Source organism: Physcomitrium patens, chromosome 18 (assembly GCF_059467195.1).
Source record: "Physcomitrium patens ecotype Gransden chromosome 18, ASM5946719v1, whole genome shotgun sequence".
Classification (NCBI taxonomy): domain Eukaryota; kingdom Viridiplantae; phylum Streptophyta; class Bryopsida; order Funariales; family Funariaceae; genus Physcomitrium; species Physcomitrium patens.
In genome coordinates, this window is record NC_143427.1 from 14,670,167 (window position 1) to 14,684,816 (window position 14,650).

Below are 14,650 nucleotides of genomic sequence, written 5' to 3' on the forward strand. Positions count from 1 at the left end.
ACTTGCTTTTCTTGAATAAGAAAGTTAATGAGCTCTTTAAATAATTAAAGAAAATGATGTTGTATTCTTTTTCCTTCATCTATGGTTTTGTCCTTAAATAAAATAAGGTTTTCCTAGATAAGGTTTTAATGAGGCAACAATTCTTGATCTTGCAAGATCATAGAAAAGTATAGATCATAAATCTATATAAATTTTATATTATGTAAATATTATGATGAGCGAAGCGGAGTGTTGAGATCATTAAATGTAGCTGACGATCTCCATAATATTTATTATAGACTACAGTAATTATCATAGCTACAGTATTTAGAGTCTAGTGGAGAAGTACTGTTCATCCTCTTATCTTCTCTCTTCTTGTATACGAGACACAACCAGATCAATAGATGTGTATGTGTGTGAAGCTCTCTCTCCTTAGAAACCCTCTTGTGTGTATGACTTACTACTACTCTTGTATGTGTATGACTTACTACTACTCTTGTGTGTGTATGACTTACTATTACTCTTGTGTCTTTCTAAACATTCTCAACAGGGAAAATTTCTGCAACCAGTATGTAATGAAGAAGAGTGACTTGTCAAGGCTAACCTGGTAGCCCGGTTACCCCTTCTTCTCGAATGCCGAAGCGTTATTCTTGGTCTGACGTGGAACACATCCAAGTCAGCAAATAAGGCTGACACTGTGTCGCCTTGTGGATTGAGAACATGATGCAGTCCGCACAGGCAAATCCTGCATGGCGTTCCCTGTTCGGGCAGCTCAAAGATGAGGATGCTCCCGTGTCCACTCCGGGGCAATTTTTCTGCTGCCCGTTTCGCCATGACACTTGAAGTTCGAGTACTTTCTTCAATCCTGGGGACTCCGCGGCTCGTTGTTGTGCTGTAATTCTTAGTTCGTTTCTGCTTCGATTTTCCCTTCACACTTTTGCTTCGTTTCACTCTTCAGATAGAACTCTTCCCTGTAAGATTCGAGGCTGAGGTGAGGATTTTGTGTCTAATTTGGCCAAACTGTTGTTTTGGTGTACTGTGTGACTTGTTTCCGGTGCTGCATGTTGATGTTAATACTATTTCTCTTACTATTTTGGAGTGGTAAGATTTTTTTTGCTTCACGGCAGATTCTGTGGCGATCGCATATTTTTCAGACTTGTAAGTTGCAGGTGAACGTAGCCAAAGCCGGAGCAAGGACTGGAGTGTCGTCACGGTCGAAGCGTTGTCGCGATCCAAACCTCGCATTTACACAATTTCGATCGCTTATTATTTTTTTCGTTGTGCTACTGAGAAAGCGTGCTCTTGATTATCTGCGTTAAGGAATTTTGAAAGAGAATTTCGTTTTGAGGTTTGGAGGTAAGAGACTAATAGGCGTGTAGGCTGTGCTTAGGGTTCAACCTTCTACAGTTCTAGCGGGTTAATATCGACCCCTTCATTTCCAGCGTCAAGGGCACGTGACGTAGGAATCAACTTGTGCAGGTTTAGGAAAATTTTATATTTAACGAAGGATTCACCAGTTCGCCATTATGTGCATTGGTTAAATGTGAGTTGCAAATGCATGAATAGACCTTGTTTCCGTAATATTGCCAATGATTGTAAGTGAAGATGTTAATCACAATTTCGTGAGGTGTCTTCTTCCAGTTGTCAATCTAACTTGTGGTTTTGTTATCTGGCACTGGGCTTAGTGATATTGTCTTTTGTACCTTTTGTTTTAGTCACGGTTTATGCTTTCACGTGGCTGCGACATGCTTAGGTTTAGAATGCGATTTTATTATCTAGAGAGAGTTTGACTTTAAGAACCGAGGTTGAATGAATGCCTTGAATGACATCATTCGAGAATTAGAATTGACTGATCTATTAGTATTTAGAATGTGAAGACGTAAGGAATTGTGCTCTGACGGAGGATGGCGAGGATAATGACATTTGAATTGAGATCGAGCTCCAGATGATTACAAGTCATGGGATCCATTATAAACTTTCCTGCAAGCCCTTTGAATTGATGTTGGCTGTTTTCATTATCAGGATCAAGCAGAAGATCGCAGTATAATAACAAACTGGTGTGACACAAGGGTAGCTGAAAGCCGTAGCCGAAGTTGTACGAGATGGAAGAGTTTTTAAGGTAAGTGATATATGTGAATGGCAGGCAGGTGCTCTCATTGTGATTAAAAACGTAGAGCACCTTGATGAGGTCCTCCAAATTTTTGTGTAGAGGCCTTATCATGTCAGTCAATAATGCTCTCTCTTTTGTAACATTCTGCCCAGTGGACGCATGGGGAAGCAAGGGCGGACAATTGCTAGTCAACATAACTACATTGCTAACATTGGAAGGCCGGCGAAACCGAGGATGCTCGGAATAACAGAGGTCCGAGGACCTTTTCACTCTGCCACTGGATTCGAACCTTTGCAGGTACGAGCGGAGTGCATATAATCAGTGATGTTTGGGTGTTTATACTGAATTGGCAAAAAAATAAAATTGTGATCGCAGTACAGTAGCGAGTAAAATGTAACTTGTAATGTTTTGAGATTCCCTCTGTTGCTTAACTTCTTGTTTCTGGCATAATCAGCTATTAATTATTTCACTACTTTCATGCACATTACATTGGTAATCCGCAGTGTTTAGGGGATGAATTTATAGGTAGCATCTAAGGATTGCCCTTTCTTGTCTCCATTAGAGTACATTTAACTGTGAAACGTATTTATCTTTCTGTCTCTAGCATGCAGTTATATTGAATTTGTTGAGTCATTTTTGCGGTTGTATTACTTATGTTGTATTTCTGCGGTCTAGAATTTGTTCGAAAGCATGGGAGAATATATAGACGGTCTCAAGTTCTCCGGAGGATGTCATAGTTTGATGTCCAGAGACATCGTCCAGCAGTGGATTAGACAAGCACATCATCATGATGTGTATGTGAGCACTGGTGATTGGGCAGAGCACGTCCTTCGCACCGGGCCGGGAAGTTTCAAACAGTATGTGAAAGTACGCTCTTAACTGGTTGTACTGCATTTTTTTTATTTTTTTAATTTTATTGGAAACGTTATGTCCTCATGCATTACCCTTTTTCCTTTTTGAAATTGTAAACATTCAAAATTAGAAGAATCTTGCAAATTGTTACATTCGTGGTTTTGCTGTCCATGATACGTGTATTTAATCAACCATGCGCTTACATGAGATGCTTAAGATTCATGTTCGCAAGAACAGGACTGCAAGGATCTTGGATTTGATACGGTTGAGATAAATGCCGACTTCATTGGGCTCAATGAGGATAATCTGCTTCGTTTAATACGCATGGTGAAGAAATCAGGAATGAGAGCCAAACCTGAACTTGGGCTTCATTTTCACGGAGGCGAAAACGCAGAACTTGGTTTCATGGGTATATATACTCTTTCACTGTGGACTGTACCATTGTTGTTAATTCCTCGTTGCAATTGCTTTTCAGATTCTTTGCGAGTTGGTGTTTGCTGTCTAGATTGATGACTTCGTCAGCACAATTAGATTGTGTATCAATATAACTCTGCTTGTATGAACAATTTCTCAAGGCTAGTCTTCTCTTTAATCATTTCATGGTCATATGAATGCGTATATGAATTTAAATCGCTAAGAAATACAGTGGTATTGTATTTTTCGTGATAAAATTTCTGTAGGTTTTAAGGCTGACCTTTCCACCGGCAATTTGCAATTATTAACGTCTGCTTCCACTTCCATCGGTCATGGTTCTACACTGAGGTATGGCAAAGCGGAGAGCATATTAACTGAAGGATAATAACATTAAAACGTTCGGATCCATGCAGGTGTAGAGAACCCTAACTGGGTAATAAAGCGGGCAGAACGTTACTTACAGGCGGGAGCAGATATGATTATGATTGCTTCAGATGGTCTTACCAACAATATTAGCAACTGGCGCTCTGACTTGGTGTCTAAGATCATCGAACAGTTGGGGTTGGAAAGAATAATGTTCGAAGCCAGTGACCCAAAGGTTTCTGAATGGCTAATCGAGAAATACGGTTCCAAAGTGCGTTGCTCATTGATTACCTTTGTAAATGAATGCTTGTAAATTCGGAAAGTCTCCTGATCCCGTCCTGATACTACTATTAAAATCTCTGCAAATTACTTCACCTGGAGTTATAATTATTAACTCCAGATGGATTTCCAAGCTTTTCTTTCTTGTTAAGATTATTCACATTATAAAATTACGAGTATAATTGTCAGGAACCACGGAGACTTCATTTGGGTGTATTACGAACAGCAGACAGACATTGCAAATACTAATATTTGATCTTGTGACACCTCGCAGGTTAACTTGTATGTGGATCACTCACATGTAGGGCAGTTGGAACGCTTACGATCAGGTTCACATGGTTCTCGAAGCATCTTTTTTGCATGATCGTTTTTCGATTCATTGATCCCAACTAAAAACACTCCCTCTAGATGTCATCATGATGTTTTGGAACTTGGAAATCTGTAAGAGAACTATAGTTTCGTTTGGTTTTGAAACGCTAACACTGTAATTTGTCGTATAGATATTAATATGTATAGAAAGAAATAGTTAAATTCAGTATCTAACATTGTCTTTAACATGCAATATATATTTTTTCAAATGCACTTGGCCTTTCTTAGTTTGAATTACACAAACTTATATCATTTGGAAATTACTAAAGGTCATTTTAAGATTTAGTCCAAATATCAACAAACCATCTTGATTCCTATTTTATGCAAGTTGTAAAAATTAAAAAATCTTTTGTTATTCATAAAACATGAAGTCCTCATTTATGTAAATGTTGCATTAGAATTTCAATGCAATATGAGAAATGTCAATGTGTATTTGAGAAAAAAATATTAATATGTTGTTAAAATGCTTATTTGATATTTGTGCAATTAATCTTTAGGAAAGAGCACAACAACTATTTAGACCAATTTACAACTTGTTGTAGTGTGAACTTACTCATTTTAAGAATTATATTTAAAACAATCTTATAAAGAAATCTATTTGACATTCAAAATCTCTTTTAAATACACCAATCTTTTTTGTAAAGAAAAGAAAATAAAATAAAAAGTTCTTTACAAATATCTATAAACTATTATAGATTCTACAAATAAAAAATATAAATTAGTATTTTTTATTTTTTATTTTTATATATTCTATCTCTTTGATCAACAAAATAGAACTATAAACTACATTAAGATAGATCTACAAATAGACTACAATTTGGTATGTAATAAAAAAAGATATGAATAGAAGTTAATATTCTAAATTACATATGACTATTTTAAAATATAATACCATGCTTTTTGGACCTACAAATATTCCAAATTGCTATCCAATATTTAATCAATGATTTATTACATGAATTTCTAAGAAATATTATTAAGAAAATATTCTTATTTATATTAAGAACATAGAGGAATATAAACATGCTTTCTTTGTACTATAAAAACATAAGAATGCATAAAAATATGTTTTACTCAAGTAGAAGTTTTATTTTAGAAGTTTTGGAATATATTATTTTAAATAAAATTTTGCAAATAGATTCTAAAAAGATACAAATTATTATAAATTAAACAATCTCAAGACTTGTATGTAATGTCTAATATTTTTTTAAATTTAGAAATTATTATAGAATATTTATCAAGAAATTCTCTCTACTTGCTTAGCTTATATTCTTAGCTTTTAAAGACAAATTAGAATACAATAAAGATGCAAAAGCAAAATTTCAAGGTTTGAAAATAACTTTGATATCAACTCTTATTTTAAACCATCTAATTTTTTAAAACTTGATTTTACAAAAATAGATGTATCAAACTTTGTATTAGGTATAATTCTATCATAAATAGATGAAAATAATAAGCTTCATTTTATTTCTTTTCATTAAAAAAAAAACCTAAATAGTCACAAATCATTTATAAAAAAGAATATTTTATTTTAGATTTATTCTAATAATGGCATTATTAGCTTAAAAGCACTTTTCATCTAATTTAGATTTATAACAATTACAAGAATCTAAGTACTTTATGTCAATACATGTCTTAAATTGCTACCAAGTATATTGGAGCATGTCTTTGTTGTAATTTATGTTTAGAATTATATATTGTTTAAAAAAATAACAATGCTTATTAAATGCTTTCTATGGACATTTTTATTTTGCATCAAAAGAAAGAAATGTCACGTATGGTAAATGATGTATTGTCTCTTTGAAATTAAAGCAATTTCATCCTTAAACTATTGAATCAATAATTTTAATTGATACTATTTTTTTTGATAAAATTTAAATAATTAAGTTAAGAAACTCTCTTATTTATGATGTTAAAAATAACCCTCATAATGATTGTAGCAAATTTGATTTTTAAGACATAATTCTATACAATAAAAGACATTTATATATTCTATATGATCAAGCATAATTACATGTACTTCAAGTATGACATAATTTTTAAGGAGCATAATATTTTTAGGATATAATAAAACTTTGGAGATTATTTCCAAAGAATTTTAGTGGTTTCAAATGTAAAAAGATATCAAAATATTTTTTCAATCTTAAGACACTTATTCTTAAGCAAAAATATTCTATGATTGGTTGTATAAGCTTTTTTAATCTCTACCTATTTTAATACAACTTTGATCATTTGTTTCAAAAAACTTTATTAAAAATCTCTTAATCTACAATTCTTATGTCTAAAGTAAATTTTTTTTTACCTTATATGAAAAATATTAGAAGTTAAGAAACCACTAATTTATAATTTATAATATTATTAATATCATTAACTTCCAAGTGATACTATATCTAATCAAGACTTTAATTTATATCAAGGCTTTAGAAGACAATCTCTAATATATTAAATGTTAATATCAAGTTATCTTTAATTTTTTATCCTCAAATTAATAGACAAAAGAAAAACATATGAATCAATTTTTAGATCAATATTTGCAATACATCATCAACTATCACCAAGACAATTGAACAATTCTTTTACCATTTGAAATCAATATATATATATATATATATAATTTATTTATTTATTCTATTTTTATTTCTTTAAAACATATTTATTATTTAAAATTTAATACTTGACTTTTTGAAAGTTAATAAGCTATGAATTAGAGTTGAAATAAAATATAGCACTGCTTTATGCAATAATAAAAATACTACTAAAAAAAACTTAGAAGTTGCAAAAAATCAATACAAATGTTTTTGTAAAAGAAAAACTTACATTTAAAGTGGATGATAAGATATGATTACTTTATTAAAATTTTAAGATTAATTGACATTATATCAAATTAAATTTTTGTAAGCTTGGCCAATTTATTATAAAATAAATAAATCAATCAATTAATCTAATTTCATATCAATTATAATTCTTGTAGCCAATAAAGATTTATCACGTATTCTATGTATTTTTTATTGAATCTTATATTACAATCAACATATCTAGAAAAAAACACTTATCATCGCTTATAATTGAAATATATAAAAATTAAATAATTTGAAGTGGAAAAAGTCTTGAATTTAAAGTAATGTTGAAATAAATTACAATCTTCTATATTGGTACAAATATGTTATTATTAAATGCATATAGTTATCCAAATATTATATTATTATATTAATTAATATCTTTTCTATGTTATTAATTGTAGAATGTATTAAACATATTAAATGCATGATAAATAGTATGTAGTAAACATATAATCAATACATGCAACAACTTTAATATTGCAAAAAAAAAAGATCAATATTCAAAACTTATTATTATTATTAAGATTTAGATTGTATTAGTTTTTTTTGGATTACTATCCTCCTTGCATAATAATTACATATACACATTATTGTCTTTGTTTAAGTATTTTTTTAATACTTAGTCTTTATTAATCTTATTTAATTATATAATTAATTTTAGAAATTTAATAACTAAATTAGAGTAATTAGGATTTTATAACCAATTGGTCCAATTATATTAATATGAATTTTTATATAAACAATATCAAAGCTTCAATATAAAAGAAGTATTTTACATACAATACATTTTCTATTTTGCAAAATCAATTATTTTGCCATACTTATATAAGAACTATTGAGGATATAGACATTTGAAAGATTCTTGGTGTATAAGAAGTTAGTATCATTAAAGATAGATTTAACCTAAATTAAGTAATTTCAAGTGAATTTCTACATTAAGGCTTTATAAGAAGGCACGTTGGATTTTTAATTGAAAAAATTGATAAAATTTTTACTATAGATGTAGATATCATTAAAGCCAAAATAAAATACCTAAATAATCATATCTATATAATACACTTTAATGAAAGTAGATCAATTTTTGATAAATTTAATAAATAATTAGAAGCTTTAAATTACAAAGTTGGAGATATGATTAATTAGGTAGAAATAAGTAGAAGTAGATAATTTTGATAACATCTTGTAAAAAAACTTCTTAAATATTTTGTAGATGTTGATTTGACTTTCTAAGTATTTTTAGGTGATTAATAGGTTAAAATTTTAGCCAATAAGTTGACCATGTGTTGCTCATATTGACTACTTGTTTTACAACTTGGCCACTTATGGTACAAATTGGTCATATGGCTCTCTTATTAGAAACTTATTTTGCAAGTTAGATACATGTTCAATAAATTTGACAAGTATTGGATGACCTTTAGAATGTTGCTATGTAGTTTTTTAATTAGATTTTATATAATGAGATAAGAATAAATTCTTTTTCATTCTTAACAATATTGTTTTTATATTCTTGTCTTATTTCAAGAATCTTTGATCTCTTTGTATTTGACAAAAATTATTTTTATTTATGTAACTTATATCTATTTATATTTATATACTTTCTCTCTTTAAATATCATAATAGTATATTGCTTATTTAAAATTTGATTATGATTCATATCCTTGATGCATGTTGACCACTAATTTATTAGTTGGCCACATGTTAATCACTTGTGATAGAAATTGGCCATGTGGCTCATATAATGAAAACTTGCCTTACAAGTTAAATAAGTTGTCAATTCTTTTCTTGTTTCTCATCAAGTTTCAAGAATTTGCAACTTTTTATCTTTGACAATAGCCATTATAGTTTCTTCTTAAATATACATATTTCTTCATTACTTTATATCATATCTTATTTTTATTAAATTATTGAATTTCTTTATCTTAAATTTTTTTAAAAGTGAAGCAAAAAATAGATTGATTTTGAAAGGACTATTTGGACTAATTAGATCTATTTTTGTGATATTCCCTAATTGGAAGGAATTTGGTACTAATATACTTCATCATAGAGATACAAATGAATTAAATGATTACACATGTTGGTAAGTAGCATATAATAATAAGCTCAATCTCAAATGACAATTGAAGTTGATATTATTAAGTTAATAAATTCACCGTTAATTTTAAGTATAGTATAAATAAAGAGATTGTTGAAGCAATACATAGCTTTGATTGCATTTTTTTGCAAATAATGTTATAAAAGATTTAGAAAATTTAGATAAAAAAGAGAGGATGTGCTTTCTATTGCTGCAAAAAATAAAATTAAAAATAAAATAAAATAAAATAAATATATGTATATTTAAAAGATGTTAAAAAGATGTTAAAATATGTTAAAAATGTTGCATAAATATTCTTACTAGAATGCACATATATGTGAAGAATCCTAAGCAATAGATTGTTATTATTTCTACCAAAAAAATAGAAGATATATTATTATTTTTTTTAAGAAAAAAACAAGTTAAACATTATTAATTTATTAGCAATGTCAATGATATTTTGACACAATATTAAAAATGTCACTTATTTTAAATTTTATTTCAGTGCCGTTTATGGTGATTGTGTTGATTATTATTTCTTAGTCTTTGGATTCTTTTTTACTTTGGACAAGCATACTATCATCAAATAAATAAATAAATAAATAAAACTTCGAATAATTCAAAATAGGATTAAATTTTACTTTTAATTAGAATATTTAAGTTTAAGTGTTCATCACAAGCACCATTTGTTTTGTTTTGCATATTTCAACTATATATTACTTAATTTAGAATCTCATAAAAAATTATAAACTATGTGTAGAATATTAAATAAGAAAAATAATTTTATAACTTATAAAAAGTCTTTATTTAAGAAAATATTATCATGTAAGTAAGGAATATTAGTTCGGAGATATTAAATAACCAAGGTATATCTAAATATATTTTCAAAGATAATATAGATTTTTTAAATTTAAGATTTTAATAAACATAAAAATAAATATCTTTTCTTTTTACATATATTATTATTATATATTTTAATTACATATTTAATTATATTTTAAAAATTTTATAATAAAATATAAATGTGATTAATAAAAAACTTGAATACATATATTAGATAATTTTTAATTAATTTTAATGTAATAAAATAAAATTTAATATTCTATGTATTAAATTTGTATAAAATAAACTTTAAGAAAATTTTGAAAAAACTATATTTATTGAAAAATATAATACATGATATACACATTCATGCACTTATATTATATAATAAAATATGTTAGTTTTTTTAATATAAAGTATTTAGTTTTATATCACTTTTGCATATAAACTACCACAAAATTAATTTTTTTTATAAGAGTGCTTAGATTATATATTTTAGATTCAAATTTCATATTTAAATGAATAAAATTAGCTAATTCTTTAATAAATTAAAAAAATATATTTTATTATATTTTTTGTAAAGAAATTTATAAAGTATTATATTGTAATTAAACCATCTCTCTTAAATATTTTACAATTTGTTTTATATTCCATCATCTTTTTTTTTAATAGACTTTATGTTAAATTCTTTTATAGATAGTTTTGATGTTTTTTCAATTTCTAGTTTATTTTTTATATCTTTATTCTTAATAAAAGATTTTCTATTACTAAAATCACTAACATCTTTTATTACAATGTAGTTCTATAGCTTTTAATCTTTTATGTTTACTACAATAAGGTATTCTACAAATTTCTATCATAGATTTTAAATAATAAATAGATATTTACTAAAAAATAAAAAATATTTGATGTTTGTATAAATTATTTCATATAAAATATTTATAAGTACTTAAAGCATAAATTAAAACCTAATTAAAAATTATGTAATGAGGTTAGTAGTTGTAAAAAAATCTCAGAATTTTATATTTCAAGGATCATGCAATGAAGTTATTTTTACAATTTTTTTTTTAGATATATTCTCTCCAGATATAAAGAAAATTTTATTTAATAATATCTTCTATTTTTTATTAATTAAAAATATTTTTTTTTATCTTTTATATATATATATATATATATATATATATATATATATATATAATGTGTAATAATAATAATTATAATTCTACACTATCTAATTTCTTCTTATTTATTGATAACTTATGTAATTTCAAAACTTCTTCTTCAATGTAATTTATTTAACTTAATTATTATTATTTATATCTTAATTTAGATAAAAAATATTATAATTCTATTAATAAAATATTTATTATAAAAAATAATCATTTTTGAAATGATATTAAAAATTCTAAAAAGCCTAAAATAAAAATCTACAATATTCATATATTTTCAAAAAAAATATTATACTAAGATTTTTAATAAAATTAAAATTTTGCACTTTCTTTAAATCTTAAATTTTTTATATTTTGCAATGTGATTGGAATCAAGTAAGAAAAAGAAGAGTATTGTAATAGATTAGGTAGTAGGATTATGATAGAAATAATCATTGAACTAGCAATTTATGGAGTATTGATAAATATTTGCAAGACTTGTGAGACAAAGGTGACAATAATTCTAACATGTAATTAAAGAAGGTTTTAAGTGTACTAAGACGTTTTTGTAGAATAGGTATTATGTAGTAGGATAGAATAAGGATTGCAATAAGACTAGCATTGAGTTATAAATGATTATAATAGTTGCCATAGAATAGACGTTGTAAAGTAGGGCAAAGTAAATATCTTGATAAGACTATTAGGTATTTATAGAAGATTATAGCTATACTAGGTCTGTAAAAATGAATGTTGTAAAGTAAGGTAGAATAAAGATTACAATAAAACTAACAAGCAATAACAAAGTGTTATGAAAGTTGCCATAAAATTGACATCAAAGAGCTAAGAATTGAAAAGAAATTACTAACTAAATTATAGAAGGGGCATGATTATTGAATGTATATAATTATTGGAAAATGAAAAATGTCAAATAATGAAAAGTATCTTTGATTATAAGACAACATATGTTAGAAGACAACATATATTGGAGGACAAGGAGTACTCTTAATGAAGATGGCACAGACTAAAAGACAATAAACATCTTTGATTAAAGACATTAAAAGATTGGAAGACTACATGTGTCTTCATTTATCTAGATAATTAAGTAGTTGACCTCCCAACTTATGAAAATAATATTTTTGTATTATTCTTCATGTAAAATTTATCCATTTCACTTCTTTTTTATTACTTATATTATATTGTATATTTCATATTTTTCAATCACTAGTATCTTTTTATATGATATAAAAACATTGGTCATTAGAAAAATTGATATATAGATTGTAAGTCAATTATAGCAATGGTAGATAATAAATTTAAATATGTAGGAATTAGATCTCTAAGAGCTTTGGTATAGTTGCAAATTTCAATAACAAATACATTGAGAAGCACATTAGACTTGAACATAAATTATCACATCCTGATCTTGAAAGCTTATCATTTAAAATTTTTATGAAAAAATGCCTTTATAATTTTTATCTTTAAGTACTAATTTTTTTTATAAGTGAGTTCAAATAATTCGGTAGATAGGCCGCTTTGAGTGCTATCAGTAGCAACGTGAAAGATGACATATCATTTTAGTTGTTAAAATGCTATTTAGAGTGATAAAAATGCAAGATGTTGTTAAAATTTTAATACAAGTTGAACAGTAAAATACGGAAAATACCATTCATAGATAAAAAAAAAAAATTATAGTTAAAAAGACAAGCAATATAGATACCTATCTAATAGATGTGAAAGAAACAATAGATCAAATGGAAGGTATAGATATAAAAATATACAAAAAAAGGTAATAATATATCATATATTAAAAAATCTCTTTACAAATTATGTCATGATCAAACAAGTAATTTTGAACAAGATTTTTTTTTTCTTTGTAATTAAAGATAGAAAATAGATTTCTAAATGAAGAAATAAATAAGAAAAACAATAGATCTAAAAACGAGACCAAAGCTCTTACTTTCACACACCAACATTATACATGCCATCTATACAATGAAAGCTCCATAAATCATGGAAGAAAGACTAAAAGTTATCATTAAGGAAGATTGAATTCAACAAGTAAGAAGGAGATTTATAGCTTCAATAATTTACTAAAATTCAAATCAAGATAACTACCACTACAATGATAGATCCAATTACTACCAGAAGCTATAACAAAGAAGTTATAACAAAGAATCAATACCAAAAACTTTGAAAGAATAGAGTCTTTCAAAAATAAAATCAAGACATTCATCACCAAAATGAAGGATCTTAAAAATAAGTTGCACAAAAAACAAATAGCATGAGAGATGTCTATGAATAAAAATTTATAACATTAAATAAAATCAATCAAATATATATTTTTTTAATTAAGACCAATTTGTAGGAAAAAATATACATGAAGATGAAGAATATACTTTACAAATTATAGATGCATATCTTACAGAGGCAAATAACTCAAACACACACACTCAATTGTTATCATGATATTTAGATTTTGGAGCAATAAAATATATTATGGAAAATTTATCTGCTGTATCATTACCAATATCTAGTAAAGAAACTATGATCACTTTGGTAGAAGACCAAAAACATGATGCAAAAAAAATTAGCAATATTTCAATTCATATGCCAAGTAAAAAAATATAAAAGAACTCTCATATTTTATACTCTTCAATTATTTTAAAGAATCTTATCTTAGTTGATTTTTTAGTAGATATAGGAATTTTATTAAACTTGCAATAAGATAAATATATACTTAAAAATAGATCAAAAAAGTATCAAAAACCATAAAATAAGGTACCTTTAATAAGCTTCATAAATTAGAAGAAAATATAATAAATAGTTGCTTGGAATTCAAGCATACTCGTACAATCTACATAGTAACTTATAGCTTAAAAAAAACATTCAACACCATTTTTTAGACTGACACCTTAAGCATTTTTATCTTCAAAGGTTGTACCAAATCATAAGTTTAGAAGTTGTGAAAGGATTATCAATTATCTCAATTAGAGATCTCAATTGTTCAACATGCTTCTTGAGAAAACAAAGTTGGAAAAAGATATTGAAGATAAGGACTTCAAAACTAATTAAAATTCTTTGGCTAATTTATTTTAATGTAGCAAGACCATTCTAATTCAAATATTTAAGAAGACCACTATATTTTGTAACCTCTATTGACAATTTAAAAAAAATAAAAATAAACATGGCTGCACTATTTTTTAATAAAGAATGAGGTCCTCTCTAAATTTCAAGTATTTTACAAAGAAATAGAAAAGACCATTAACAAGAAGATACATACCTCAATGATCAATAATGCTTAAGAATATAATTTACAAAAATATAACTTGTATTGTGGAAAACATGGGATTTTGAGACAATTGTCTCAATCATATAGTACATATTACAATGAAGTAGCAAAATA

At 26.6% G+C, this 14,650-nt stretch overlaps 1 protein-coding gene across 8 annotated transcripts; it reads left to right on the top strand.

Annotated features, from left to right (window-relative positions):
- Window positions 1-875: 875 nt before the first annotated feature.
- LOC112295607 (protein HEAT-STRESS-ASSOCIATED 32) lies at window positions 876-4,579 on the top strand. 8 transcript variants are annotated; one of them, XM_024547406.3, is made up of 9 exons: window positions 876-970; window positions 1,107-1,335; window positions 1,459-1,522; window positions 2,002-2,098; window positions 2,242-2,386; window positions 2,765-2,956; window positions 3,179-3,350; window positions 3,769-3,989; window positions 4,272-4,579. In XM_024547406.3, the coding sequence occupies exons 4-9, from the start codon at window positions 2,082-2,084 to the stop codon at window positions 4,359-4,361; spliced, it is 837 nt and encodes a 278-aa protein (XP_024403174.1). In that variant the 5' UTR covers window positions 876-970; window positions 1,107-1,335; window positions 1,459-1,522; window positions 2,002-2,081; the 3' UTR covers window positions 4,362-4,579. The 8 variants fall into 8 exon arrangements, with proteins under 8 accessions (XP_024403174.1, XP_090100496.1, XP_073396884.1 ...); XM_090244370.1 differs by having other exon boundaries at window positions 1,149-1,335; XM_073540783.2 differs by having other exon boundaries at window positions 1,107-1,522.
- Window positions 4,580-14,650: the final 10,071 nt, after the last annotated feature.

Coding starts and splice junctions, on each gene's coding strand:
- LOC112295607 (XM_073540783.2), top strand. Junction 2,957..3,178: donor GTTTCAAACAGTATGTGAAA/GTACGCTCTTAA, acceptor TCGCAAGAACAG/GACTGCAAGGATCTTGGATT. Junction 3,990..4,271: donor TCGAGAAATACGGTTCCAAA/GTGCGTTGCTCA, acceptor GACACCTCGCAG/GTTAACTTGTATGTGGATCA.